This window comes from Balaenoptera borealis (genome assembly GCF_965194805.1).
Source record: "Balaenoptera borealis genome assembly, chromosome: 2".
Classification (NCBI taxonomy): Eukaryota; Metazoa; Chordata; class Mammalia; order Artiodactyla; family Balaenopteridae; genus Balaenoptera; species Balaenoptera borealis.
Genome location: NC_138867.1, coordinates 147,263,860 through 147,290,165, shown reverse-complemented (window position 1 = coordinate 147,290,165; position 26,306 = coordinate 147,263,860). Strand labels below are relative to the sequence as shown.

The following is a 26,306-nucleotide window of genomic DNA, read 5'->3' as shown; positions in this document are numbered from 1 at the left end:
CAAATATATTTTGAGGGAATTTATGTCAGTGGGCTCTAAAACAACAACAACAACAAAAAGCCCAAGACAGACTCTGCTGATGCTCTGTAACACTGTGGATTGTTCAAAAGTAAAATTGTCTGCCCTCGGCATTGTCATTCATCACGTTGCCTCAGCGGAATTGCAATCTCAGAGGAAGTGGGAAGGGGATGAGAAGCGAGAAGTGACATAAAATGATTAGTTCTGCTCCACAGATGCAGGATGCTGGCATGTGAGGACCAAGTCAAGCATCTTAGTTGTGAATTTGTTTGTGAACGTGACTGTGATTTGCACCATGAGGAAAAGATGAAAAGAACATGAAACCACATTTTAGGACTGCATGTGATGGTGAAAAAATAAGCAGGCTATATTTTATTCTTTGTGTTATTTCCTAACAACTTGGCTGAACCTGCAGACACCCTCCCTCTCCTCCATTCATGCTTCCACATGCGTTCCTGTTAATATTAACCCCTCTACTAAAGACAAAATAAACACAACATAGTTACTATGAGTCAGAAGGATTCAACATTCATTTTCATTGTGGCTTTCTTAAATCAGGGCAGTTCAGCATGGTGGTTAAAAGTGCTAACTCTGGAAGCAGAATGACTGAATGTGAATCTCAGCTTTGCCTTTACTTGCCCTGTAAACTTGGGCAAGAAGTTACTTGACTGTACTTTGTCTCAATTTCCTCATCAGAGTTAAAAAAAATGTTGAGGACGAAAATAGACCTACTTCATAGGCTACTCAGTTCTGTAGTTGTAGCCTGAAAGTAAGCATAGACAATATCTAAACTAATGGGCATGGCTGTGTTCCAATAAAACTTTATTTATGAAACAGAAGGCAGGGCTGGATTTGGCCAGAGAGCCATAGTTTGCCAACCCCTGACTTAGGTCTTAGAATTTTAGGTCTGGGAGGAACTTTTTAGAGATCACCTAGTTTGACACCCTCATTTTACATATGAGACAACTAAGAGACAGGATGACACTGTAACTTGTCCACTTTCTCCCCGCTCTCCCAATCACACAGCTAGTGTTTTTTAAAAAAATAAAACTAGTTCTTGTTCTTACACAACTCATGCTATGCTCATCTTTAGAGTTCCAATAATGATGTCTGATTTTCTAGAAGTAAAGATTTCCCCCTGTTATGCATCTCAAAGTTCCACTGGTCTTAGGTTCATTCTCCAGAAGCAGACCAAGAGAGGATTCATGGGCAAATGATAAGCAGGTAGGGGAAATAAGACAAGGGAGGGAGAGTAAGCCCAAACAAGGGTGAGATTTCAAGCAAAAGCTATTCAGAGGATAAACTTGAGCCTCATTCCACAAGGGAACTCTGGAGTGTGAGTTGTTTAAGAATTGTTTTATTTCCCACCTGATAATCATTGATTAATCGGCACCCTGGGAGGCTGCAAACTTTCTGGGTATTTCCCAGTGGCCCATGACTGCCACAGTAGCCCAAAAGTAGCATACTGTAGAGGCTGCATGCGGGTACTGGCCACAGAAATCACTCCCCAAAGTATGTTATATGTGTGTGTTGAGGTGGGGTTGGAATACAAAAATGATCTGAGGGAATTTGGTCTGAGCATTTGCATTGTCTCCTGCATGATCTTAATAACAGAGGAAAATAAATAAATGAACTTGTTTGAAGTTATAGACCAGAGAGTCCTGCTGCAAACTAGGTATTTATTTAAACTTTCTTGTTTTATCTGTAAAAATTTATATGAATTTGGTATTTTACCTTAACATCTCAATGATTACTGGAAGGTCTTTCCAAATCTATGAATTTGATTTGCTGTCTTCAAAAGCTGTTATAGCTGATACTTGATTTTTTTTAATTTTTAAACTTTCTTTATCTTTTTAAACACTTTATCATCCTTCTCCTTCTCTCTCTCCTGGTAGAATGACATTTTTAGTCAAAATAACATCGTAATGGTTTTCTTTTCTAGTGTCCCATTGATACTTCCCTCTCCATATGGAAGGATGGAAAGGGCCAACCTGCTCCTTGTATACCACATAATCCTAGCTCCCAAGAGGGGAGAAAGAACAGGCAAGCATTCATTTTACAATTCAGGTTTCTTACCATAAATTCTTTCTTTAAATTAATTAATTAATTGATTGATTGATTAATTAATTAATTTACTTATGGCTGTGTTGGGTCTTCGTTTCCTTGCGAGGGCTTTCTCTAGTTGCGGCAAGCGGGGGCCACTCTTCATCGCGGTGCGCGGGCCTCTCGCTCTCGCGGCCTCTCTTGTTGCGGAGCACAGGCTCCAGATGCGCAGGCTCAGTAGTTGTGGCTCACGGGCCTAGTCGCTCCGCGGCATGTGGGATCTTCCCAGACCAGGGCTCGAACCCGTGTCCCCTGCATTGGCAGGCAGATTCTCAACCACTGCGCCACCAGGGAAGCCCCATAAATTCTTAAGTCCTTTTCTAGTCTAATTTTAAAAGAATCTAGGATATAAGATTTCTTCCCCAAGTCAGTCCAACTTCACACTAAGATTAAAATGATCTATCTATGATGCCATGCCATTCCTGCCAAATATTCTCGTGCCCCTTTGAATATACAAGACCCTCTCAAATCACTAGTGCCATTTACATGATATGTGAAGTGTTCTGTTTTTTGGCTTGTTTGTTTTCTTTCCTGGTAAAGATCTCACTATATTTTCCTAGTAGTATTTTTCTTTCCCTTCTCTATTACTCCTTAACCCATGACTCACCTTTATTGTTTATGTTTATCTACAGTTGCTTTAATACTACTGCAACATTGAGTTGCCTGCAAAGCCTAAAATATTTACTATCAGAAAAAGTTTGATCTCTGATCAAAATGATGTGGCAACTATAATATCGCTGATAAATGATTAAAGGGTGACTGGATTGCAGGGAACCCTACCTCTATCTACATAATTTGAAATCCTCATCCTGATATCAAGGTTCTCCACATCGTGGCTGACTTTGCCAGCCGTTTATCTCTCTACTTTAGCCAGACACTGATTTGCTGATGAAGAAACTTACCTCAAACTTCCCCATTGCCTGCTAATAACTACAATAATATTTTACCCATCCTTTATGATTCATTTCAGAGAGCATCTTGTCAGCAAAGGCTTTCCCTTTAATTCTAATCATGTGATCTCTTTTTCCTGCAGTCTCCTTGGACTATGCTCTTCTAAGTTTATGCTTTTCTTGTAACATTAATATTCTACTGCTTAATCATTTTTGCTAGCTTCCTCACCCTCACCTGCTACACAATTTAGCTCCTAGAGGGGAGGAACGTTGTCTAATTCATCTTTTTGTTCCCTGTGAAACTGAGCACATTTCCACATGAATAGTTGCTGAGTATATTCACTGAATTGCTAACTTAGATTCTGACATCCTGTGTCATAAAGACGACCCTGTTGTCTAAAGATGTTCAGGTTCACCTCTCATCTCCTGTATTCAGATCACTCACACTAGTAACTTCTGATGATCAGAGATTCCTAAGAGTTAGAAGGCCCTCACATCAGTCTAAACTATGACAGTTTCTCTTACAGAACTTTGACAGATTGTTCCTGCCCAAACTGTGTAGTCAAAGATTGCCAAATGTTTGCATACCGCCTACATTATTTTTGTCAAATCCACATACCACCTGCTCTGCTATTTTATCAATATTTCCTTTTATTTACTCACCTTTAACTTAAATAAATGTGCTTAAAAGAAAGGTGATATCACTATCTTTTGCGGAATCTAGTATTGTTGACCAAAAATGAAATATAGTCATAATGATAAAAACCAATGATCTGCATCTGAAGACTTACTCCTCTCAGTTAAAATGGATAAGTAACGAGTCGTAGAAGAATGCTGATGGCATCTTGGCATCAAACTGACTTTCTTGTCTATGTAATATCCAAAATCATCTCTTGAACCATCAAGGATCTGCATGCCAACTTCTAGATAAAGTGTATGGCTGGAGCATACCAAATTTCCGAAGCACTCACTGCTTCTTGTTGATATATCCTTGGCCCCAACAGCTAAATCATTTGATTCTAAACTCCTGTTAAGATAAGTTATATCTTAAAAAGTAAACATTGGGAGCTATTGATTGTTGGACTTTCTGGCCTGAAAGGGACTTTCTTTAGTTTATAGACATGGCTATGCTCTAGGCCACCACATACCGTAACCCTCAGTAGGAACACTTTCACTCACAGCTCGTAATCGTTTATTTGAACCTAAAACTAAATTATTCTTCTCAGGAACTAGGAACAAAACATGTTTTCATGTAGTTTCTATTACAGGAGAATTACGCTAAAACAAATGGAAGGAAACAGCGGTTATTATCACCTACTCTTTAGGTTTCCAGTTAAAGAAAACCTTCACTCTGATAGACATTGACTAGTTTTTCTCCATTCCTCCTTTTCTGGAGAGAAGCTTTTCTTAATCATAATCATAAAAAATCACTTTCAGAATATTGTGAAATGAGGATAATATTAGAACTTACCTCATAGTATTTTGTGATAATTAAGTGTAGTATTTAAATTTAAAAATTAAGTGAAGTGTAATATTTAACTATGACACATAAGTCATTGCTGATAATAAATGACCTTTCCTGATACTTATATTTAACAGTATAAATATAAGTATCAGGAAAGGTCATTTATTATCAGCAATGACTTATGTGTCATAGTTAAATATTAAACAAAGGTGAATTTTAATTATTAAGGAAAATCATATGTTAAAACTAAGTAGGAAGAAAATATCCTATGATTATAAATATGAGAAATATTTTATTTAAATGCTTAATTAGCAAAAAAGGTTGTTGTAGAATTCATTCTTTCAAAAATTTACTTATTTAGCTAATACAGATAGGTCTTACTGTGAATAAGTGGAACTAATGCAATTATTTGACATTAACATTACAGTATTTTTACTAATAGGTCTCAGTTACCCAAATTTTCAGTTACTGAGTATCTTTATCCTTAGTCATTCTTGTTCATAATTTTATTAAATTTTTCCATTGATTCTTACAAGTATTTATTTACATTATGACTGTTTTAAAACAATTTTCAGGATGATTGTTTCATGCATGACTACGTGAGTTGCTGAAATCTGAGTAGCAATCATCCACCCATCCACTCTTGACACGAATCTGAGAGACCAGATGTCCTAGACTGATGCCTCCATTCATTGAGCCTTGCCAGCCAGTTGCAAGGACATTCATGTAAGACAGATACCGTGAGTGTGGATCCCTCTTCCATCACATCCAAGTCGCCAGGAAACAATTTATTTATCAACAAGATATGCTTAGTAATAACACCTATCCTACCTTTAGTAGACATCGTGGCTTTTATCTGTTCATCATCCATGCTTCCTCTTCCTGGAGAGAGCACATTAGTGACCTTTCTTTGGGTAATCATTCCTCAACCTTTCCCAGTCCACAAGGTTTGGATGTGGTTTACCCCAGCTTCAGGACCAGGGGTGAACACACGCCCATCTATCAGAGCAAGTAATACGTTGAAGGTAGAACTGTGATCCAAGTGCACTGAGAGTGTCCTATCTTGTAATTTTAGGGGAGTTAGTAAATTGCTAATCCTCTCAGGGATGCTAAACCAGAGCAGCTGATGGTCATCTTTGGAAGAGAGCCTGTCTGAGAATGAAGCCAACTTTCGTAAAACAGAATTAGGAGATGAAGTAGTTTAAGCCTCTGAATCCACGTGTAGCCAAAGCTGAACACCCTTAACTTTTTTGGTTACATGACCTAATAGTCACTTACTGTAGCTAGTTTGAATTTGGTTCCTGTCACTTTCAACCCCAAGGGCATTGAATAATGCACTACTGAATAATAAATACACTTCAGAGAATTAAATGAGTAATCACTGGTGTTTATCACAAAGTGAGCCAGCTAGTAAGCAAGCACTCAATAAGTATTAGCTATCAGTAAGAACTGTAATTACAATTTATCAATTACTGAGTGCCTTATACATGTTAGGCAAATGTACTGAGCTTGGGGAATAATAAAAACAAGAATAAAAAACTTCCTTGTAGAATTAGCAAATGGAGATGTTTCCAAAGGGGATTTAAAGGAAAAAACAAAACCAAAACAGAAACAAAAAAGCAAGACACTACAATTGACATTAGGTGCCTAGAAGTAGGGAGAGTAAGTTTGCCTGAGGCTGGAGACAGCTGGAGCTTTTTAAGACCTTCATATGCCCAAGTTCTTTAACTTTTGGAGGCCCCTTGACACATAACATAAAGCACATTAAAATGTACCTTTCCCATATGAAATGTGAGTTTGTGAATTTGTTAAATTTTTATAGACTTTTAATTAAACATTAATTAATTTCAACATTTGCAGCTTTAAAAAATTTGGACCCAATATGTACATTGGAATTCCAACATGTTTTATAGGCCTTCAAAAGGCTTGTAAACCCTAGGCTTTCTAACTCAGGCATTTAGTAGAAAAACAATCCTGGTAGAGGAGCATCAGGAAAGGCCTCAGATTGTGTGACCCGCATTCTGGAAAATTCCATTTTGCATACTGGATTATCTATCTCTGGCAGTCTCTTACTGGCCATCCCTAAGAAACCAACCTGAGAGGGATGTTGAGAAATTATTCCTTAGGACTGTCAATGTCACTGCTTATACATCAGTTTTGCTCATTTATTTATATTGATAAGCACACCTCTCCTCCCCTGCCGGTCTGGAGAAGCAGTTGGTAAAAAGCACTTCTCTCCCACTCTATCCTTTTCTAGGATAAGGGATACGGTGTTGCATTGCTTCTGAGACTGTGCATGAATATAATTAGTATCCCCATGGTGTCAGAGCTCAGGTAATTTACTCATCTAACAATTTCGCCTCCATTTGGAGCATCAGTAATTTCATTTTGTACTTTGAGGTACACTTTTCTGTACTCTTGAAGATGGATTCATTTGAGGTGGTGCTAAAAGGCATTTTCCTTCAAAAGGTGTCCAGTAACTCTAGCTCTCAAAATTTCCTATTGGTCATTTGATTGTTAAATCAAATCTCTGTTAGGTGCAGAGATCCTTTGGGCTATGGTTTTATTTCTGTTATATTAACTCAATGGGTGAGACAAGCTGAGAACTGTAGACAAATTTGCAGGAGTTTTATATATAAAGTCACATAGGACTCAGGAAGAGCCTGAGTTCATTAATATTTTCTTATAAACTGTGCAATCTTATAGCTACTTAATCTCTGCTTCTGTTTCCTTATATATAAAATGGGGATATTAATTATTAACATTTTATAGACACATTGTGAGGATTAAATATTTTACTATACATAAAGCATTTGGAACAGTATCTGACACACTGATATTATTATTTTATTATTATTACTGCATGTTATGTTTTAGTTAAGTAATTTAAATTGATTTATATGTCATCAGTCTCACTGTGGTCAAAAATTTTATAGACACTCAGGTTTAATGTTAGTGCTACCTGCTGAAGGAGAAACAGCCAGGACTCAGTGGGCATAGAATTCACATTTCTAATTCTGCAGATCAAAACCTCATTAACCCATAAGCCCATAATTTGGAATTTATGGTAATATAGGAGAAATTTAATTTTCCGGTGTCTGTGAAGGTAAGGTTTGCCAGACAAATAAATAGAGGTTATTTTTGACTAGCATAAGGGAAAAAAAATTTGATAAAATTAAACTACTCTAGGAATATTCTTTAGCACATAAAAATAAAGGTGCATTCATAAATAAGATATTTGGAGAGGTTATTTTAAAATGGTTCTTATTTGTATATTACAGTAGGTCCAGGAAGCCATATACTTGACAACACTTTATTAGTAATTAGTAAGTTGGTACTGAAAGTAATAAATGTATATTTTCTTTCAGCATATCCTTTCTGACTTTCTCCCGGCTCTTCAGTATTAACGAAATTTCTACACACTATTTAAAAAGACCCCAATCAATATTCAAAGCTAAGAGACTCATTATTCATTTTAAAAAAAGAATAATAAATACAAATGTTTAATCAATTCAGCAAAACAGGTAACCCACGTTGCATGAGAACTTTGTCCATGCTGCACCAGAAGCGGGAGGTCAGGGAAGATGCCCTGGCACCTGTGGGCATATCCTATACTTGTTCTTCCACAGGATAAAGGCTATGGTATGGAATATCACACTACCTTCCCGCCAGCTGAAATGTGTGAGATTCTAGGGAGGGAATCAGGGTGGCAGAGGGACACAATGGCTCAACTTTTGAATTTTATACCAGGAGCATGTCCTATCTGTTCAAAAATTTTAAAACTTTTTAAGGATTTAATACAGTTGACTAGTCCTTTTTTATCAGAATATTATCTTTTCTTGGCTTTGATCATACCACAGTGATTTTCCTCTTACCTTTTGGGCCATTTCTAATTTCACTCTTCTGGATGACTGTAATTGCCCTTCTCTGGAAGATTCTCTTCTTAGTCTGTTCATCCTGCCTGCACAAGTCTCATATACTCCCATGACTTCAGTTGTTTGCATCCGCAGGATCATCAAATACAGACTTATTCATTAAAATGTACGTATTAGGTTTCTACTATGGGCACTAGGCACTAGAATACAGACAGCACTTAGCAAAGCAGGCAAAATTTTCTGTTTTTCTGAACTTGCATTCCAGTCAGGAAGATAGAATTACAATGGGCAAAATAAAATATGTTAGACAGTAATATGTCTTAAAGAGAAACTTTCAGACAGAAAGGGGAGTAGTGTCAGGATGGGATGCAGAAATTTTGTACTGGCCCCACATCAGCCCTCAGTTCTGAGCTTCAGGTACATATATCAAAATGTCCAGTGCACCCTGGATGACTAGCTGGGACCTTAAACTCATCGTGACCCCAACTGAATGTACTATCCTTATCAACTATCTTCTACCACCACCACTGAGATGCTCAAACCAGAATGTATGCGTCATTCTTGAATCCTTCTTCTCCCTCATCCCCATATCCCATGGGTGACAAAGTTAGCCAGTTCTCCCACATAACTCTAGCCCCTTCTCTCCATCTTCACTGTCACTATCCTAATTTGGACCAACATCACCTCTCACCTGGATTCTTGCAGTAAGAAATCCCCTATAGCCATTACCACCTTCCTCCAGTGTGATTAAAACTCATCTTGTCACTCCTATACTTCAACAGATCAGTGGAACCGAATTGCTCCTGCCCAGCTCCCCAAGCACATCACTCTTGGAGCCACTCTTACCCTTGTCCCCTAGTCTTTGTTCTTCCTTCATTCTTCATTTATGCCATCCTCTCTTGGCCCAGGATATTTTCACATACTATTTCTTCTTCCTGGAATATTCTTCCCCCAACTCTTCGTCAGGCTAACTCATCTTTCAAATTTCAATTAAAACATCACTCTAACAGGCAAGTTTTACCCAAATCCTCAAACTGAGTTATTTGCATCAATTATGCATTCCATAATATCCTATCTTCCCCACTTCACAATACATGCTACATGTGTTATCACTTCTATACTGCTCTTTCCCACACTGGAACGTAAGCTCCAAGAGGATAAGGACCATGTCTGCCTTTTCAACACATCATCCCTAGTGCTCGTCAAATAATGTTTGACGTAGAGTAGGTGCCCAGTACATATTTACTGAACAAATGAATAAATATTATAGCAAAGACAAATAGCATATGATTAGTGACGGTTATTACTTGGCATTTGTATGCTTCATACTCAGACATGATTTTGAATCATGATCTCTTAAGAGTACCTACATATTGCCTGCTTGTCGTACATCTGGGATCATGCAGGATGCTCTCCAGCAACTGACACATTTCCAGAATCCAGCAGTGCCTTCCCTTGCACATTATTGTTCCAATTTTCACATTCCTAGGCAGCATTACCAGCCAAGTCTTCCAGAGAGATGTCCTACTGTTGATTCTGCTGTAAAATAGAGACCCACTTTAGGCATAAATTGATCTCAGATTTTGTAACCAGTAGGACTATCTCTAATTATATTAGTTACAGTTATTATTAAGAAATAACAATGAGATGGTACCACATAAAGAAAATAAATACGATTTTGTCTTTTGTCCTTTTGATTGCTGCTTGGGTCTTTAGTACATTTTCTTCTTACCCTTATCTTAATTCCCTTGGAATATCTGCTCCTCTCTTCTCAGGCTAATCAATGCCTTCTCAGGATCATTGCACCAAACTGAAGTCCACTCAGTCTTTATAGGCTAATGCTATTAAACCTTGTCTGCTTTCTTGCCCATTCATTATGCCTTCCTTATTCACTAAAAATTGCTGATATTTATTAATCACATGCCAAATGCTACACATATATTTATATCATTCTACAGCACACAAAGAAGGCACTATATTTTAATTTTAAAGAAGAGGAAGCTGAGCTTTAGAGAAGTTAATTGACCTGCCCAAGTCCCCAAAACACTAAGTATCTGAATTGGGATTTGAGCCCAAAGGTCTGCCTCCAGTTCCTTTGGACCTGTTGGCACTGTGCTATTGTCTTACTTGCTGAGACGCAGGTTACTTTAGCTCTTCGGCCTCCTTTCCCTTAATTTTCTGTTTATGTTAGGTCTTCAATAAATACTGTTTAACCTTTCCCTGGGCTGTTATTATTATTATTATTAGTGGATGACGACTGATGGTATTCGTGGTTTCATTCTGTTCACTGAATTCTGTTCTTTCAACCGAAATTGAACTGAGCCTAAATAAGAGGAGCTGGTAGTGCAGCAAGTGCAACGTGGATAACCCTGTCAGAAGGAAAACCCTGTTTCAAGGCGTTTTCAAGAAGAAGAGCTTTCTAGGGCTTCAGGAGTTGGTGTAGTCAAACTGTTTGGGAATCCTTTGGTATAAGGTTAATACGTAATCTAAACTTTCCCCACCTTCAATAGGGTGAGCCTGTGTAAAAGATTCCCATTGTTTTGTGAGTCAAGAGAAAGAGGGAAATAGGCAGTTTTCCTGAGCCATAGGTCTGTATTTTGATTCCTGTAACTCTCAACCCAAGTAATTACAGAGAGGAGAGTTAGATTTCCAATCTCTCTCTCTCTCTCTCTCTCTCTCTCTCTCTCGTTCGTGTGTTCGTGTGTGTGTATCTTTGGAGCGACTCCTAGGAGCTGGGAGACCGCCACGCTCTGAATCTGTACGTCTGCACTGTTGAAGAGGCTGTTTTACCGTCTCAAATCCAGGAACTCCCCTCCCGCTCGCCTTCTGTCCTCGGGGAGCTGTCAGATTCCCGCCTAGCAGCCCTCCCGCCTCCACACTTGCCCTGGGGTCAGTACCCGGCGGCCCCAGAATGACCCCTGACCTTGGCGGGGGAGGAGGGAGATTGCCAAGAGGTATAAACGGGTCAAGAGTGCCGAAGGGACCAGGACCTTGAGGAGTCCGGGTGCGGCGTCAGGCGCCCCCTCCTCTCCGCAGACGGGGGCGGGGGCCGGCCTGCTGCGATGCGCGCGCCCGCGCCTCTCGAGGCCTCCGTGGGCTCGGCGGGAACAGGAGCTGCGCTGCGAGAGGAGTCCGCGGCCGGCAAGGTCGGGGCGAGTCAAGACCGTCTGTCTAATGGTTAGGGTCTCTGGCTTTCGCGTCCAATCTCGGTTTCACCTCTAGCCACCTGGGTGACCTTGGGCAATTTCCTTAGCTTTAGCGCGCCCGTTTCTAAATCCGTAATGTGGGGAAAGCGAGGTGCTGGCTAAACCTGGGCTTGTAAGAATGAACTAATGAAGCACTCTTGGCACGTAGTAGGCGCTCGGTTACAGGTTAAACTGAGGAGGAGGAGGAGGAGTTAGAAGTTCCGCTTTGGGGTCCGGAACGTAGGTCCAGCTCTGACTTCTCCTGTATTCAGGAAGGAGAGAGGGAGGGGGGAGCGGGAGCACCTGGCCTCCCCTCCCCTGCTCCTCTGTTGGCAGATAAACTCGGGAGAACCCGGAGAGTCCGTCCCGGGCCGGGGCACCCTCAGACTGCCCGGCTGCCGGAGGCTAGCAACGTCTCCGGGCGCCCGCGGCTCATCCCTTTCCCGCGAGCCGAGGAAAGATTTCTTCCGTGTTTCTCCCTCCCTCTCGAACCCCGGAGCTCGCTCGCTCGCTGCTGCCTCTGGGTCCCGGCGGCCGCGGAGAGCCGGGTCGAGCCTCCGGCTGGAGGGAAGAGGCAACCCCGGGGTGTGCGAGTCCCTCCTGGCCCCGAGCTGGGGAGCGAGGAAGAGGTGGCGCGGGGCCCGCGGGAGGACGCGAAACCCCGCGAGGCCCCGAGCCCCTTCCTCATTTCGCCCGCCTTCCGGGGACCGCTCTGATTTTTTGCGTCCCAAGGCACCGCCAGGTGTCTGTCCTCGCCACCCGCCCTCCCCGGCCGGGGCCGAGGGCCCGAGGGCCCGAGGGCCAGAGGAGCCGGGGACGGCAGCGCCGCGCGGCGGGAGTGGGCAGCGAGCGCAGGCCGGTGAGGTGAGGAGGGGCGCGCGGCGGGCGGGGAGGGTGCCGCCCGTGTGCGCGCGAGTGCGCGTGCTCTGAGGGGGCGTGGGTGCCCGCCAGGCGAGTCCCACCCGGCCGCCAGCCCTTCCTGCACCCGGTCACCGCCGGAGCCTCTCGCCACCCGGCCTCCCTAGGCCCCCAAGTCCTATTACCCCTTCCTGCACACTCCATCCTCCCTACTAATAATTTCCCAGTGCAGAATCAGACCGAAACCTTGAGAGAGAGCGCTTTCTACTCCCCTCGCCCCCCCCCGCCCCCCCCGCCCCCCGCCCTTCCTGCTATAAATAATCCGGACCAGCGGGTCAGGCACGTCACACGGTGAGAAACCGGGACCCCGAGGTTTTCTTCTCTGGGGATAGGGGGCAAAGGGTGAGGAGGAGGAGAAAGAAATCGCTCGTGAGTAGTGAAGAAAAGCTTGCTCTTTGACTCCTAGAAAAGACCAGGCATCATTTTATTATTATTATTTTTTCCTTTTTCTTTTTCTTTTTTTAATTTCCGTGTCTGTCTTATTCTCCATGCTACGTCCCCCCCTCCACTCCCGGCCCCAAATCCAACGCATTGCTCAACACTCCTCCCATCGGTTTCTTTCCTCCCTCCCTCTTTCACTCCCGCTCCCACCTTCCCCTTCCCTCCTCTTCCCTCCGCTCCCCCCCCCCCCCGCCCCCGCCTCCAGCACCCATTTCGCCCCAGGCAGGGGATGCTATTTGCCACGGAAATAAAGTTCAGATGTCTCTCCCTCCGCCGCTTGCTGAGACCAGAAGTGGACTCTCAGGCACCCATCTTCCCCCTAGCACTACACACCTGCTCTCCTTTAAATTCCTAATCTGGTTTTGCATATTTAAGAGGAAACACACACACACACACACACACACACACACACACACACACACACACACACACACACACACCCCAAAACCCCACAACCCGCGAGGTGCAAAACTGCCTCCTGCAAGTACCAAAACTTACCAGACTCTCTAGTTGTTTTTGTCTTAACAAAAGGACAACAAAGATTTTACTCCGGGTCCTCCTGTGGGGCGACTTTTCTATATTATTCAAATACGCATATATTATACATATATATGTTTTTCCTTTTTCCCCTTTAATTTTTTTTTTTTTTTCCTCCTTAACAAGGAAATCTTCTCGGTCCCAGGCAACCGCTGCTGCCCCTTTGATGTTTTGGTACGCCTTGCGCATGCGCCTCACATTAGAATTACTGCACTGGGCAGACTAAGTTGGATCTCCTCTCTCCAGTGAAACCCTCAATCCCGTCCAAAACTAAAGGGATGTGGAGAGTCCGGAAAAAGGGCTACTTTGGGATCTGGCCGTTCCCCTTAATAATCGCCGCTGTCTGTGCGCAGAGGTAAGTGTGTCTAGCGTTTCTCTTTCCTTTTTCACTTTGAAAGGCTCTGTCTGCCTACCTCTGTGAGCAAGGATCTGTAGTGAGGATCAGATAGATGCTGAAGCGCTGTGCCTGCTGTCTTATTGATGCCTGTTTATTGTCTTTTCTTTCTTTAGTGTCAATGACCCTAGTAATATGTCGCTGGTTAAAGAGACGGTGGATAGACTCCTGAAAGGCTATGATATTCGGCTGAGACCAGATTTTGGAGGTAATGGGGTTGCCTTGGAAATAAGAAACAGCCCAGCAGCTATAGCCTAAGCTGTCTTTTGAGCTTTGTGCGCTGTCTTCCCTCTCCCTCATTGTGGGTTGCATGTGGTGTACTGAACATGTCTCTGTGTTACAATATTGAGAAACTGATCCAAACTTAAGCTGGTTTGTTACTCTCTAGCACTTAGATGGTCTTTCAGAGAGACCCTCTTAGCCTGTACTGGTGACTGCTGTCCTTCAGCTTCACTGTTTAAATCCTTTGCTTCACTGTCTTTGTTTCCTTGAGATACAAAGCTCTTAAGTTTAGTTAATGGTGTGCCCGGTGAACCTGGCTTACTGAAGGCCATCGGCAACATTTTTGAGGACAAGATATGCAGACAATTGGTTGAGAAGTCGCATTAACCCCCTGTGCCCACCTACTTTGGAAGTGTTCTAGCCATGGTTTAAATTGGCTGGTGTCTGGATATTATCCAGTCCTGGAAGCCTCACTGCAGGGGACAGTGGGGTGGGGGGAGAGGGGCCTGGGGGGCTCGGAGGATAGGGAGGGTAGTGGGAGAAGAGCTAGAGACCTCTCTTGCTGCAGCCTTAGATACACTGATATGCCCCTTTAATTTTACTCCAGACTCTAACAAAGCTCAAAGAGTTAAAACCTGCACAGAAGCGGGGGTGGGAAGAATGAGGAGGGGGTTCCAGTGCAATATATAACATTTCGCTTGGGCTAGCCAGATTCCGGTGCTTTTGTGGTTGTGTGTATTCTCATGCTAAGACATCTACATATGTAGACAGAGGAGGAATCCCTCACCCATCGGACACGTGTGTGCCTGTTCAATAGAGCATTTCCCAGAGGAGTACCTGTCACTCTTTAAAAAGGAGCAGAGAATTGAAGAATTTGAATGTGAGCAGTGGGAAGGGATTTGGGGCAGAGTGTCCCGTGCCCGGGGACTACTCTTGCTAAGAATGCATGAAGTTCTGAGAAATCACGTGGCTGGCCATTTTGGTTTGCAGGTCCCCCCGTGGCTGTGGGAATGAACATTGACATCGCCAGCATCGATATGGTTTCTGAAGTCAATATGGTGAGTATTGAGGTTTATGGCTGTGTCTCTGCAGACCTTCATTTGGGGACAGGAAGGAGAAAGGATCCAACTGGTGAGGGTGGGGTGTGCATGAGTATGTGTAGGAAGTGGGGTGAGGGCCGGGCATTGTGCTTTGGAACCCACTGTCTTTGAGCCTTCAGAGCTGGCTCTTTCTGGTCCCTAAAGATTTTTCCAACCTGGTTTGAAATCGTGGGACTTGGTGAAGAGGGTGTAAAATGCATCATATGTTCACGTGCAAAACGCAGCCACATGCAGGAGAACCCCTGCAGGAGTCACATTTCCTAAGGTTTAGTGGGAAACCCACTTCATCAAGTGATTTTTCTGAGTTTGGGGTGGGGTCAGGGAAGGAAAGAAGAGGAGAGAAAAGGGAAGTGTTTTGATTTGACATTTCACAGAGAATATAACCTGGGAACTAAACTGTAGTGGAGAGGCTGAATAAATGACCCTCGGATACTGATATCCACTTGTTGCTTTTGGAGCCGGCCTCTTTACAGCTGATGGCAAGCCCCGCCCCCTGCCCATGGCTCACCTGCTCCTTTAACCCCCAAAATAAATAAAATAAAAATTGGCCACCCTGCTTTCAAAAGGTAAGCTCAGACCTATGTGTCATCTCTGGTCACTTCTGCAGTGGTATTCACCGCATGTCCTAAGCCTGTGTGATTTATGGACAGCAGCACTCCTTAGTGGCCCCCTCCTTGATCTTGGGGCAAGTGCTAAGAGAAAAAGCCTCCGTCTTCCCCTCCAGGGAACGCTTGTGGTGGGGGGTGGGGCTGGGGGGAGGGTTGCTTCATGCAGGAGCGCCCCCTGCTGCCCATGTTGGGGCACTGCAGACATACAAGACAATAAATGTCCCAGATACCCCTGCTTACTTGGGCCATTTCTTCAATGACTTTTCTGCTCTGTGTTTTTGAAGTTTTCACCCTTGGAAAAGTCTCTCTAGAAAGGCCACATTTGAATGTAAGATGCCAGGGTTACTTTCAGTCCTAATAGGATACAGCACATTGCAGAAGATTGTATTGTAGTGTAGTTTTGCCTGGAAACGGGATGCACTGTTAAAGAAGAGGGTCTAGTGTGTAAGGTTTTATGCAAAACAGTTCTAAGCCAGCCATCAGGACTTGAAAGTTAGGACACTTATTAATTCACTCGAGAGCCAAATACTAGGTAGTGGATATGCTCTTAACATGATATAAATTTTCATCACCCCAAAATTCAAATATAGAGGAAGCTTAAATAACCAGCCCAACCTTGTACAATGTCCAAAGATAGGTGATAATCCTGAGCTATCACAAACTTATGAAACATCTATGACTACTCCAGAGAACATTCAATTCTTTCAGTGATGTTTTTAAGGACGTGTATCTTGTTATATTCTAATTATTGGGAAGGCTTTTTATGATATAGGATGTGAGCACAGACTGAAGACACTATTGGATGATTCAGAACCATAGATTTCCCACACATTGTGAGAATCTCCTGTGTGGGTAGAGAATATTTCTTTCTTGGGAAACTGAACATTTAACTTCTCAGATATACAAATATTCACTTTTGTGAAATTTTAGAGGTCTTTCATCAGTTTATATTTTGAATTTTACCATAAAAATAGAAAATGCCCTCATGTGGGTACCTGCTAAGTCCTAGGTACTTGAATCTAAATTGTGTGGCTAAAAAGAAAGTGATATCGAAATCAGGTGTGGTTCTGTGTGTCCTGTCTTTTGAATTTTGATTTACTTATGCTCTTTTCCCACATTTTATTCTGTCACCTTCCTCTTCAGAGCATCAGAAAGGTGAGACTTTATGGAAAAATTAAGAAATATTTAGAATCTAAAGAGACAATGATGAGATGATCAGAAGTCGCTGCATTAGAACTTAGACGTATAAGTTAGCTAAGAATTTAGACCTATTATATCCCAAAATGGTTTAAGAGTAGTGGCATTTTTTTCGTCTTCTTAAGTTTTGTTCATTTTTCACCAGCATGCAGCATTTTGGAGAGGTGTCAGAGCTGGACACGATGCCAAGACCTGCTAGTCAAAATATAGACCCAGTTAAGGCGAGGTGTCATCTCTTAAAGCTATTTACTGTTGCAGAAAAATCACGGGATGTTGGAAGTGCAGAAACAAACGTCAGGTTGTAAATAGGCCAGTACTGCAGCGTTAATGATTAGAACCAAGCATTAAAAATTCCATGCTAGATTCCTTTCTTAGCCTACTGCTAACACACGTGGACTTGTCCAGACACAGTTTTACTTGTTGAAAAATTAACACTTTTATGATTAACAATCATAGTGACCTTAATCCTTCAAAGAAAAATTTTGTGATATATGCTATTTTTTAAAGTATGGTTATTTGATTTGAAGCAACAGATGGGAAATTCCATCCCTGATGTCTAAATAAAAGAAGATGTTTATGGCATATTGCCCACTGTATACAGGTCTAAAGGGGTTAGGATCTTTCGATTAGATTCAGCTCTGAAAGAATGGTTGATTGATTATTTAAGTGAAACCTCAAAATTGATTAACGCACATGTTTCTGCCTCATTATCCTTTGTGGCCTGCAACCTCTGGTAATTGTAGCTTTCTTTTATTATAGCAAATCTTCCTTTGAAGAATGGTAGGCACCAGACCATTTAGACTGTCATTGACTCATTTGTACTGAAAGGAAAAAAGGCCCATGTCGATGTGGTGCTCCTGGTAAATGACAAAGATAGAAAGACCTGAATACTAGTTCTGCTTCTGCTGTTCAGTCAACCTGAGGGAATTGACAGCCCCATGGGGCTTGATTTCTCTTTTTTAATATATACATATTTATTTATTTATTTGGCTGCACCTGGTCTTAGTTGCGGCACATGGGATCTTTAGTTCTGGCATGTGAATTCTTAGTTGAGGCATGTGGGATGTAGTTCCCTGACCAGGGATTGAACCCGGGCCCCCTGCATTGAGAGCATGGAGTTTTAGCCGCTGGACCACCAGGGAAGTCCTGGGGCTTGATCTCTTCACCTGCTAAAAGGGAATAATAGTCCCCGTTTACATATTTTAGGTGACTACCAGAATTAATAAAATGATGCAAGTGAAAGTACTGGTGTCCCATGAACATAGCTTATATAGAAGACTGAATATCAGCCTGTCACTAAGGAGACCCAGTGTTCATTCCAGCCGCTGCCCTAAGTGTACTTGGGTCAGTGATTTACATTACGTGGTCTCAGTTTCCATATGTTTGAAATGAGAGGGACATGCCAAATTGACTTCTAACTCAAAGTTACATGTGTTTCTGCTTTGGTTTATTATAATAACTCTGTTGGGTACAAAGAAGTTCCAGGAAACTTGGAAATCCAGCATAAATGTTAGAAAAATGCAGAATTCCTAAATGGCATGCAGTTCTGAGTTCTTAGGAGGGTGATGATAGTATCTTACTCAGCCATGTGACTCAGGTGACTGTTGACCCAGTGGAAGATCTTTGGAAGAACACGATCTCAATTAGAATGTTCCTGAGCAGAAAGCTTGGCTTTAGAATGAAACATTTTTAGATGTCTTGGTTAAATTGGCAGGACTCTTTTTGTTAAGATTCTTTGATGAAAATGCATTTTAAGATCCAAAATTGGCTCTGAGGATTATGGACTGAAATAGCTTTCTCTTCATTTAAAGCAGATTCCTCTCCATCTTGGAACAACACATTTGCCAACCGAAGAGTGAAGCAATATTTCACTTTTGAGGAAAGCGTTCTAGTAAACATATACACAAATTACCTTTTTATGGAATGGCAAATGGTGAAAAGTGCTGCCTTTTTTTTTTTTTAACAGATGTTTTCTTGCATCACCAGCTGCACAGTTTAAAATTCAATCCGACACAAATACTTATTTAGCAGCTACTATGCTCCAGCTATGTGTTAGGCCATAGGGACAGAGCAGCGAACAAGAATGACTTGTCCCCTGACCTCATGAAACTTAATATCTAGGTGTTTACTATCATTAATTCTACTGCAGGCTCCTATCATACTTATGTTTAACATAAGCATTTTCTCTAAAAATTTTTATGAGCAGCCACTTGAGTACCTAGTTGTCTGTATCTCCCATGCGTTCCTTTGTCACTTGTTGATTTCACCATTCATTTGTTGTTTGATATTTCAAATTGCCTGATATGTTACATATTTATTGTCTTCCTAATTGATGTGTATAAAATACACGTAGCCAAGGTTATAGTATCTCTCTCCATGTGGTTTTGCTCTGTAAACAACGGGTTGGTTGGAAGTTTGACTACATAGGATCATATATGTGGAGAGACAGAGCATGGACTTGTAGGCCTCAAATTCAAGACACTTTTTAAATTACTATTTAAATCAATGAATGTGGAAAGAATCACAATGTAGGACCACTGAGTTCTTTGAAAGCAGAAATACACAGGGCATATTGGAAATACAGAATTCTGAGGTATTACATAGAAATTACTAGGTAAAGGTGGGGGTTAGAGGTCTCTGGATAAATGTTTTAAGCAGAAAGAGTGGCATATAGGAGAAAAAACAGGAAAAATAAATGGGATTAGGAATTCGCAAGTAGCTTTAAATGGCTGGATTTGGGAGTGGGAGTGAGGAAGTGATAAGATTTGATATTGAGAGCGTAAGTGGTGATCAAATTATATAGACCATTTTTGTAGCTTGCAGAAGAGTTTATATTTTGTTCCAAAGGCTGTAGGGACCCATGAAAAGATGTCAGTAGGAGAATCGCTTGAACAGATTCACACTTGAGGAAGATGCTTTTGAAGTATGAGGGGTGCAGCAAGACCAAAGGTTGGGAGATAAGGTGAAAATCCACTGCAAAAATCCAGAAAGAACTGATGAACGGAGACAGGGATGTAAAGGAGAAGATACAAAATCAGGGCTTTTATGAGGCGGAAGTGACAGGACTTGGTGAATCCTAAGTTTCTGATGGTTTCATTTATTGATATGGGGAACACCAAAAGGGCAGCCAGTTTGGGGGTGGGCTGGGGATTGAGGTGTGTGGGAAGACAGTTCATTTTGGGAAACACTGACTTTTCTCCACACATGGAATCTCCAAATGGAGATTGGAAAATACAGGTCTAGAGCTTAGTAAGAAGTCATGACTAGAGAGATGAACTTGGACATTGTCAGCATATAAGTGGTACTTATAACGGTGTGAATGGATACAATTAAAAAGGGAAAGTGAAAGGGCCCCAAAAAATGGGGATCTGGTGAGCACTGTAATTTAAGTGGTGGAGTGCTGAAAAGGAGCCCACACAGATTAGTAAGTAACTAAGCAGCAGTCAGATGGTGGGAGAACCCGCAGATAATAATGTCTTCAAAGCTGAGGCACAAGAGAGTTTAAAAAGGAAGGAAATGGTCAGCTGCATCAGATGCCACAACGATCAATTGAAATAAGTTCTGAGACTTGTCTCCCAGCTATAGTAAGTAACAGGAGCACGTTGGTAAATGTAGCGAGAGGAGTTTTAGTGGTTGAAGGCTACACCTTTGAGAAGTGTGGATCTGAAGCAAAGTCGGGAGAGGGCAACTGCTAAAAGAAGTCATATATCATTTGGAGAAGTACCCCTAGAAGGGAGTAGGTTGCAGATACAAAGCAGGAGCTGGGGTGGGTGATGGGATGTGGAGCAAGGTGAAGGGGTTGTGAAGACTCACCGACCCAGGCTTCATTCTAAATAAATAACGCACGAAGCTCTCCTACCCAATTTTAGCAAGCTGTCGTTTTCTTGCCTTCTTTTCCTTCTCCTCCCCCTCTACTCCCTCTGTGTGCAATGCCCAACATTTTCCACCATCACAGCACTAATATAAGAAAATAATCACAGTTATTGCTAATTGGGCCCTTAACTTGTGCAGGTATCCTCTTGATATGTATTATCTCATCCAGTCCTCCTATAAAAGCAGTGGTATGGCTAGTGTCCACCTTTTTATAAAAGAGGAACCTGAGGCCCAGAGAGGTTAAGTGACTTATTCAAGGTCACCCAGCTAGCAAATGATTGACTTTACATCCCTCAATCTTAGCCCTCTGGTTATACTGCACTTTTCGATGTAGTAAGGCATCATTGAAAAAAAATTATTCTCATTCCTTATGGACCTGTTTTGTTGTAGTTGTTTGTTTTTATTTATTTTATTTTATTTTATTTTTTTGGAAACAGTGGGTGGATCAGATAAACCAATCCTATATGTTACTGTTACTCCTCAATCTCTCCACCTTGAAAAAAATCTTAATTTCATTAAAATGATTTTTTCAAATAGGTACTTTATTCAGTGTGTATTAAATATAAGACATGGTTTCTGTCCTTGAGAAATTTATACTTTATATTACATCTATTACCAGGTAATAAAGGAAGATTTATATAAGATCTTGAAAAGTCAAGGATGTTGCTTGTGTCATGATTTCTTTCATTATGAATGGGTGCTCTTAACTTGTCTAATAATTTTCCTATTGCTCCAACACTCTGTCATATAACCATTAAGGCCAATAGCTGTCACAAAATGTTGGCTGATAAAGTTCAAGCACTGTGTCAGAGGTTTTAAGCTTTGGGTGGACACTATGTGAAAAGACCCTTTCCCTTTTTTTCTTTTATTATCAATTGAATTTTTTCCCTTGAAAACACATTTTTGTGATTTCTGATAAATTACTCCTGCAAATAATCTCTTAAAAGTGGTTGAGTGTTATTCTTCTCTTCCCGGATCTTTACTCCCTCTGCCCCACACAGTATAAATGAGGTTCATTATAAAGATTACATCTCAAGATGATTTATTCATCAATTTTTAAACAATTATTCCACATGATATAGGAGGTTTATAAATCATTTTTTCTGGGTTAACTCTTAGGGCAGGTCCTTTGCTGTTGCTTTGTAGGACCCTAAACAATGCCCTTGCTTGATTGTGACATGAAATAAAAATCTGACTGTGAGCTTACCCTGCAAGAGAAGGAAGGGGAGGGAAATATCCCAAGTTTCATATTTTAGAAGCACCTCAAAGCGTGCTTTAGTGTGATCCCTCCCACCTCCTTGTTAAATGATCTTGGGAATTTCTATAAGAATGTAAATCAGAGAAAGTCCTTAACACTGTGACAGGGGTACTGACTAATTTCAGGGTGGGGCACTGGCTTGTTTTGAAATCATTCATTCTGTAGCATTTATTTGTGATCAGTGCTCTTGGCATTGCGGCCAGATAATTCTTTGTTGTGAGGGGGCTGTCATGTGCATTGTAAGATGTTTAACAGCATCCCTGGCCTCTACCTACTGGATGCCAGAGGTACCCTCGCAGTTATGAAAACCAAAAATGTCTCCAGATATTGCCAGATGTGTCCTGGGGGATGAACTTGTCCTCAGCTGAGAACCCCCAGTGTAGAATATGGTGTTGTGCTTTTGTCTCCAAACAAGTTGAGAAAAGAAGAGATTGTACCACGAAACAGAAATGAAAATGGTGATTAAGTATGAAAGCCTTTCTCATTGAGTAATGGCTTTCATACTTAATCACCATTTTCATTTCTGTTTCGTGGTACATTATGACAAAGCCAATTTTAAAAGATCAACAAACATCAAAGGCAAAAATTATCCACATCCCCATCACTTCATTAAAACTGTTTTAATTTGCCTATAATACCTTCTACTTCTTGTCTATTTGCTTATTCATACTTTACACATTACACTTAGTTATTTGTAGAGAGAATTTTATAGTCTATGTTTTCACTTAACAGACCGTGAGTATTTTTGCAGTTTTATGCTTTCTCTAAAAAAAGAGAAAAATGCACACCTTTACTACTACCAGTGTAAACTGATGTGTATTCTTCTATGGCTTTTTGGTGATCTTATAAACATATACAAACATATGAATATATTGACATTTTCTTTTTTATTGTATATTTTTTCAAAAAATTTTTAAAATACATTTTACAGATTATTAGTCATAATTCTAGCTATAGGTTATTTGAAAATAAATATATAATTTACTTTTACTTATATACTATTTACAACTACATAAAAATCATATATAAAATAGAGAACTGGATTTAAATAACATATAAATGGAAACTTTTAAATTTTATATATCAATTTGATTCTCATTTACACAGCTACTCTTTCCTCTATTTTTAGCCTGATATTACTCAGCTTTTCCAAAATCATTTTACATTTTTGGATGACACAAAAATACTTTGAAACAGACAGTTAAAAGAAGAATGAGAAAGTAGATGGTTATGAGTTTTTAAAAGATACAAACACAAGATTTACATGTTCCTTCCAGATATGCATTTTATTTGCAAAATATTTTATTAAACAAGGAGAAAAATGGGTCTATATTATTCTCTCCCTATTTATATGGAAAAATATGGCCATGTCTTTAACCCATTGTCTCTTGCCTAGTGCTCATTTTGTACACATTCTATTGGCATTTTTATTGCCAAGTCTTATTTCCCTTGCTCTATAATTTGGCACATACTGCCCACTTACCTGCCAAGAGGTCTTAACTTAGAAGTAATTGCTTGGGCAATTAAAGATGAAATAACTTTTCTCCTAACCCAACAGCCAGAATTAGAGTAATGAAGTTTTTAAGGTGAATCTACATGTATCTTAGAAAAGTGATACATGAATAAGCCATGGCTAAATATTAGAGACATTGAGGTGTGCGAATGTACGGACATCGTCTGCATCCCAGTGCCTAGCACAATGCCTGACAATTAGTAGATACTCAACACATATGTGGTGAATGGAGTTGTTGGAGGGGGTAGTTGAAAGACTGCAGTATATCAGGCTAACAGGAAGTATTTATATAATGCTCCTTAACCAGCACCATGCCAGTTAGGCTATTTTGTGGAAGGATATGAAATGGTTCTTACACTAGACCTAAGGCCCACTCTAGAGTCAAGAAAGAGTGATCTTCATTGCCTGAAGAGGGAGGTGAGGGTTGATGGAGAGAAGAGTGTTTCAGATCGGTGGGAGAGGAGAGTAGTGTATCCCTGTGGTAGAGGAATCAAAATAAAGGGTTGAGATCCAGGTTTTTACAGTGGTTCTCGGGCTTTACTGTGCAACAGAATCACCTGAGTCTTGTATTAATATTTGTATTTTCAGGGCACATGCCCAGAGTCTAATTCAGGAGGTCTAGGATGGAGTTCAGGAATTCGCATGTTTAAAATCTTTCTATGTGACTGACATAGGTACTATCTGAGGGCCACTGTTTTAGGAACATTAGTTTTATAGTGAAGGTGGAAGCAATCACTAATAAAGGAATTTGACAACAGAACTGGTCTCTAGTTATCATACGAATTTTTGCAATGATAAAGATCCAAGTGGTCAGAGTAGGTGGGATTTGTAGAAGACTTGGTGGAAGAGGGAGAGCTGGACTGAGCAAGAAGGATCGGTGCAATACGAATGGATAGAAAATAAGGAGAGCCGTCCTATGGGAGTCAGTGGGCATGGAGACAGTATGAAGAAAGGCATTACATGTTAGGAATAATAATATTGCAAAAATAAACACTTAGAGCGCCTATAACTATCCCACTTAATGTTCACAAAAACCTCATGAGCTAGATAATAATATTATCATCCTCTTTTATAAGTGTAGAAACAAGGACTAGAGGCATTGTATAATCTCTACAATTACAGAGCTAATATACGTGGACAGGAACGGTAGGGTGCATATGTAGGGTATACCTATGTATGGTGAAGCTTCATTGCATAAGACCTTGGCAGCTGTGCAGAGGAGACACTGAAATTTCTGGAGTAGATGCTAGGAATGATGAGTCTTAAGCACCTTCACAAAGAATAAAAGTAAGGGTCACTTACTAAGGGTAAGAATGAGAGAGTAGAAAAACATTTTCCAGATCTGATTTTTATTTTTTTATTTTTAATTTTTTAATTTTTTAATAAATTTATTTATTTTATTTTTGGCTGTGTTGGGTCTTCGTTGCTGTATGCGGGCTTTTCTCTAGTTGTGGCGAGCGGGAGCTACTCTTCGTTGCGGTGCGCAGGCTTCTCATTGCGGTGGCTTCTCTTGTTGCGGAGCACGGGCTCTAGGCGCGAGGGCTTCAGTAGTTACAGCACGCGGGCTCAGTAGTTGTGGCTCATGGGCTCTAGAGCGCAGGCTCAGTAGTTGTGGCGCACGGGCTTAGTTGCTCTGCGGCATGTGTGATCTTCCCGGACCAGGGCTTGAACCTGTGTCCCCTGCGTTGGCAGGCGGATTCTTAACTGCTGCGCCACCAGGGAAGCCCCCTGATTTTTATTTTTATAAAATGCCCTTTTGAACCTCCATACTAATTTTTTTGACACAAATAATGAAAAGAATCATAGTTCTATATTTTAAAAGGTGAAACAAAGTTTCTGAAATGGGGGGAGGGATGAGCACCTAGCACAGGGTTTGATGCTATGAATAAATTAATAATAGCTGCATCAGTTATTTAGTTTTAAGAGGTCTGGATAATATCAGAAATACTGATATTTTAACATACGTTTTAGGATAATATGATTTGACTGTTCCTTCCTGTTTAAAAAGATAGCTATTTGATTGGTGGTTAGTACTAGTAGTATTACACATTTACATGTAGGGAAAATGCCATTAAAGTAGCTTCCTACAAATTATTTATGGCTGCTTGATTGTATTTCTTGAAGTATATGCTTAAATTTGAAGGTCTCAGTGATTAAGCTTCTTGAGGGTGCTCTTCTACAGATCAGTAATTTAGTGCCTAATTGGTGCAAGACCATCGAATCAAAATTTTTTTTAAAAGTTTATCTACTGGCTTTTACATGTCTCTCTTTTAACTAAATAATCTCTAAAAGTCACCTTTTATTCTGCTATTTTTTAAAAATTTTAGATAGAAATGATACTGTTATCATGAGAATTGAACCTCAGACTACTTGACTTGCTCAATAAATGAATGTCTATTTATCTATGCACCAATATGTAATGTCCATTATAAAACATACCCAAAATAGAGATTTAAAGAGGATGTGATAAAAATATATAAAGATACAATATTTTTATCTCATACTCACCTTGGTACTGGCTTAGAGTTTTTTATTTCCCATGAAAATAAGAATATGGCAAATAATGATGGAAAATTACAGTCTGTTCTGTTCTGCATATTAGTCTGTTAATGGGAACTTTTGGAGAGTAAGGCTTATGATATAGATAATTCAAAGGTGACTGCTATTTTCTATGGATAGAGCCCCATTTATTCCTACCTTGCAACTTCT

General features: G+C 40.8%; 1 protein-coding gene and 1 long non-coding RNA gene across 7 annotated transcripts in view; one reads left to right on the top strand and one right to left on the bottom strand.

The window, feature by feature from the left end:
• LOC309622730 overlaps positions 1-26,306 on the bottom strand; it is a 400,144-nt gene that overhangs the window by 13,489 nt on the left and 360,349 nt on the right. The window lies entirely within an intron of this gene.
• GABRB2 (gamma-aminobutyric acid type A receptor subunit beta2) overlaps positions 11,394-26,306 on the top strand; it is a 297,652-nt gene continuing 282,739 nt past the window's right edge. For 2 of the 6 annotated variants that reach the window (XM_082378780.1, XM_082378781.1), the window contains exons 1-3: positions 13,332-13,787; positions 13,943-14,034; positions 15,039-15,106. In XM_082378780.1, the coding sequence (XP_082234906.1) occupies positions 13,711-13,787; positions 13,943-14,034; positions 15,039-15,106 (237 nt within the window). In that variant the 5' untranslated portion in view covers positions 13,332-13,710. The other 4 variants (XM_082378776.1, XM_082378777.1, XM_082378779.1 and 1 more) reach the window with 4 other exon arrangements.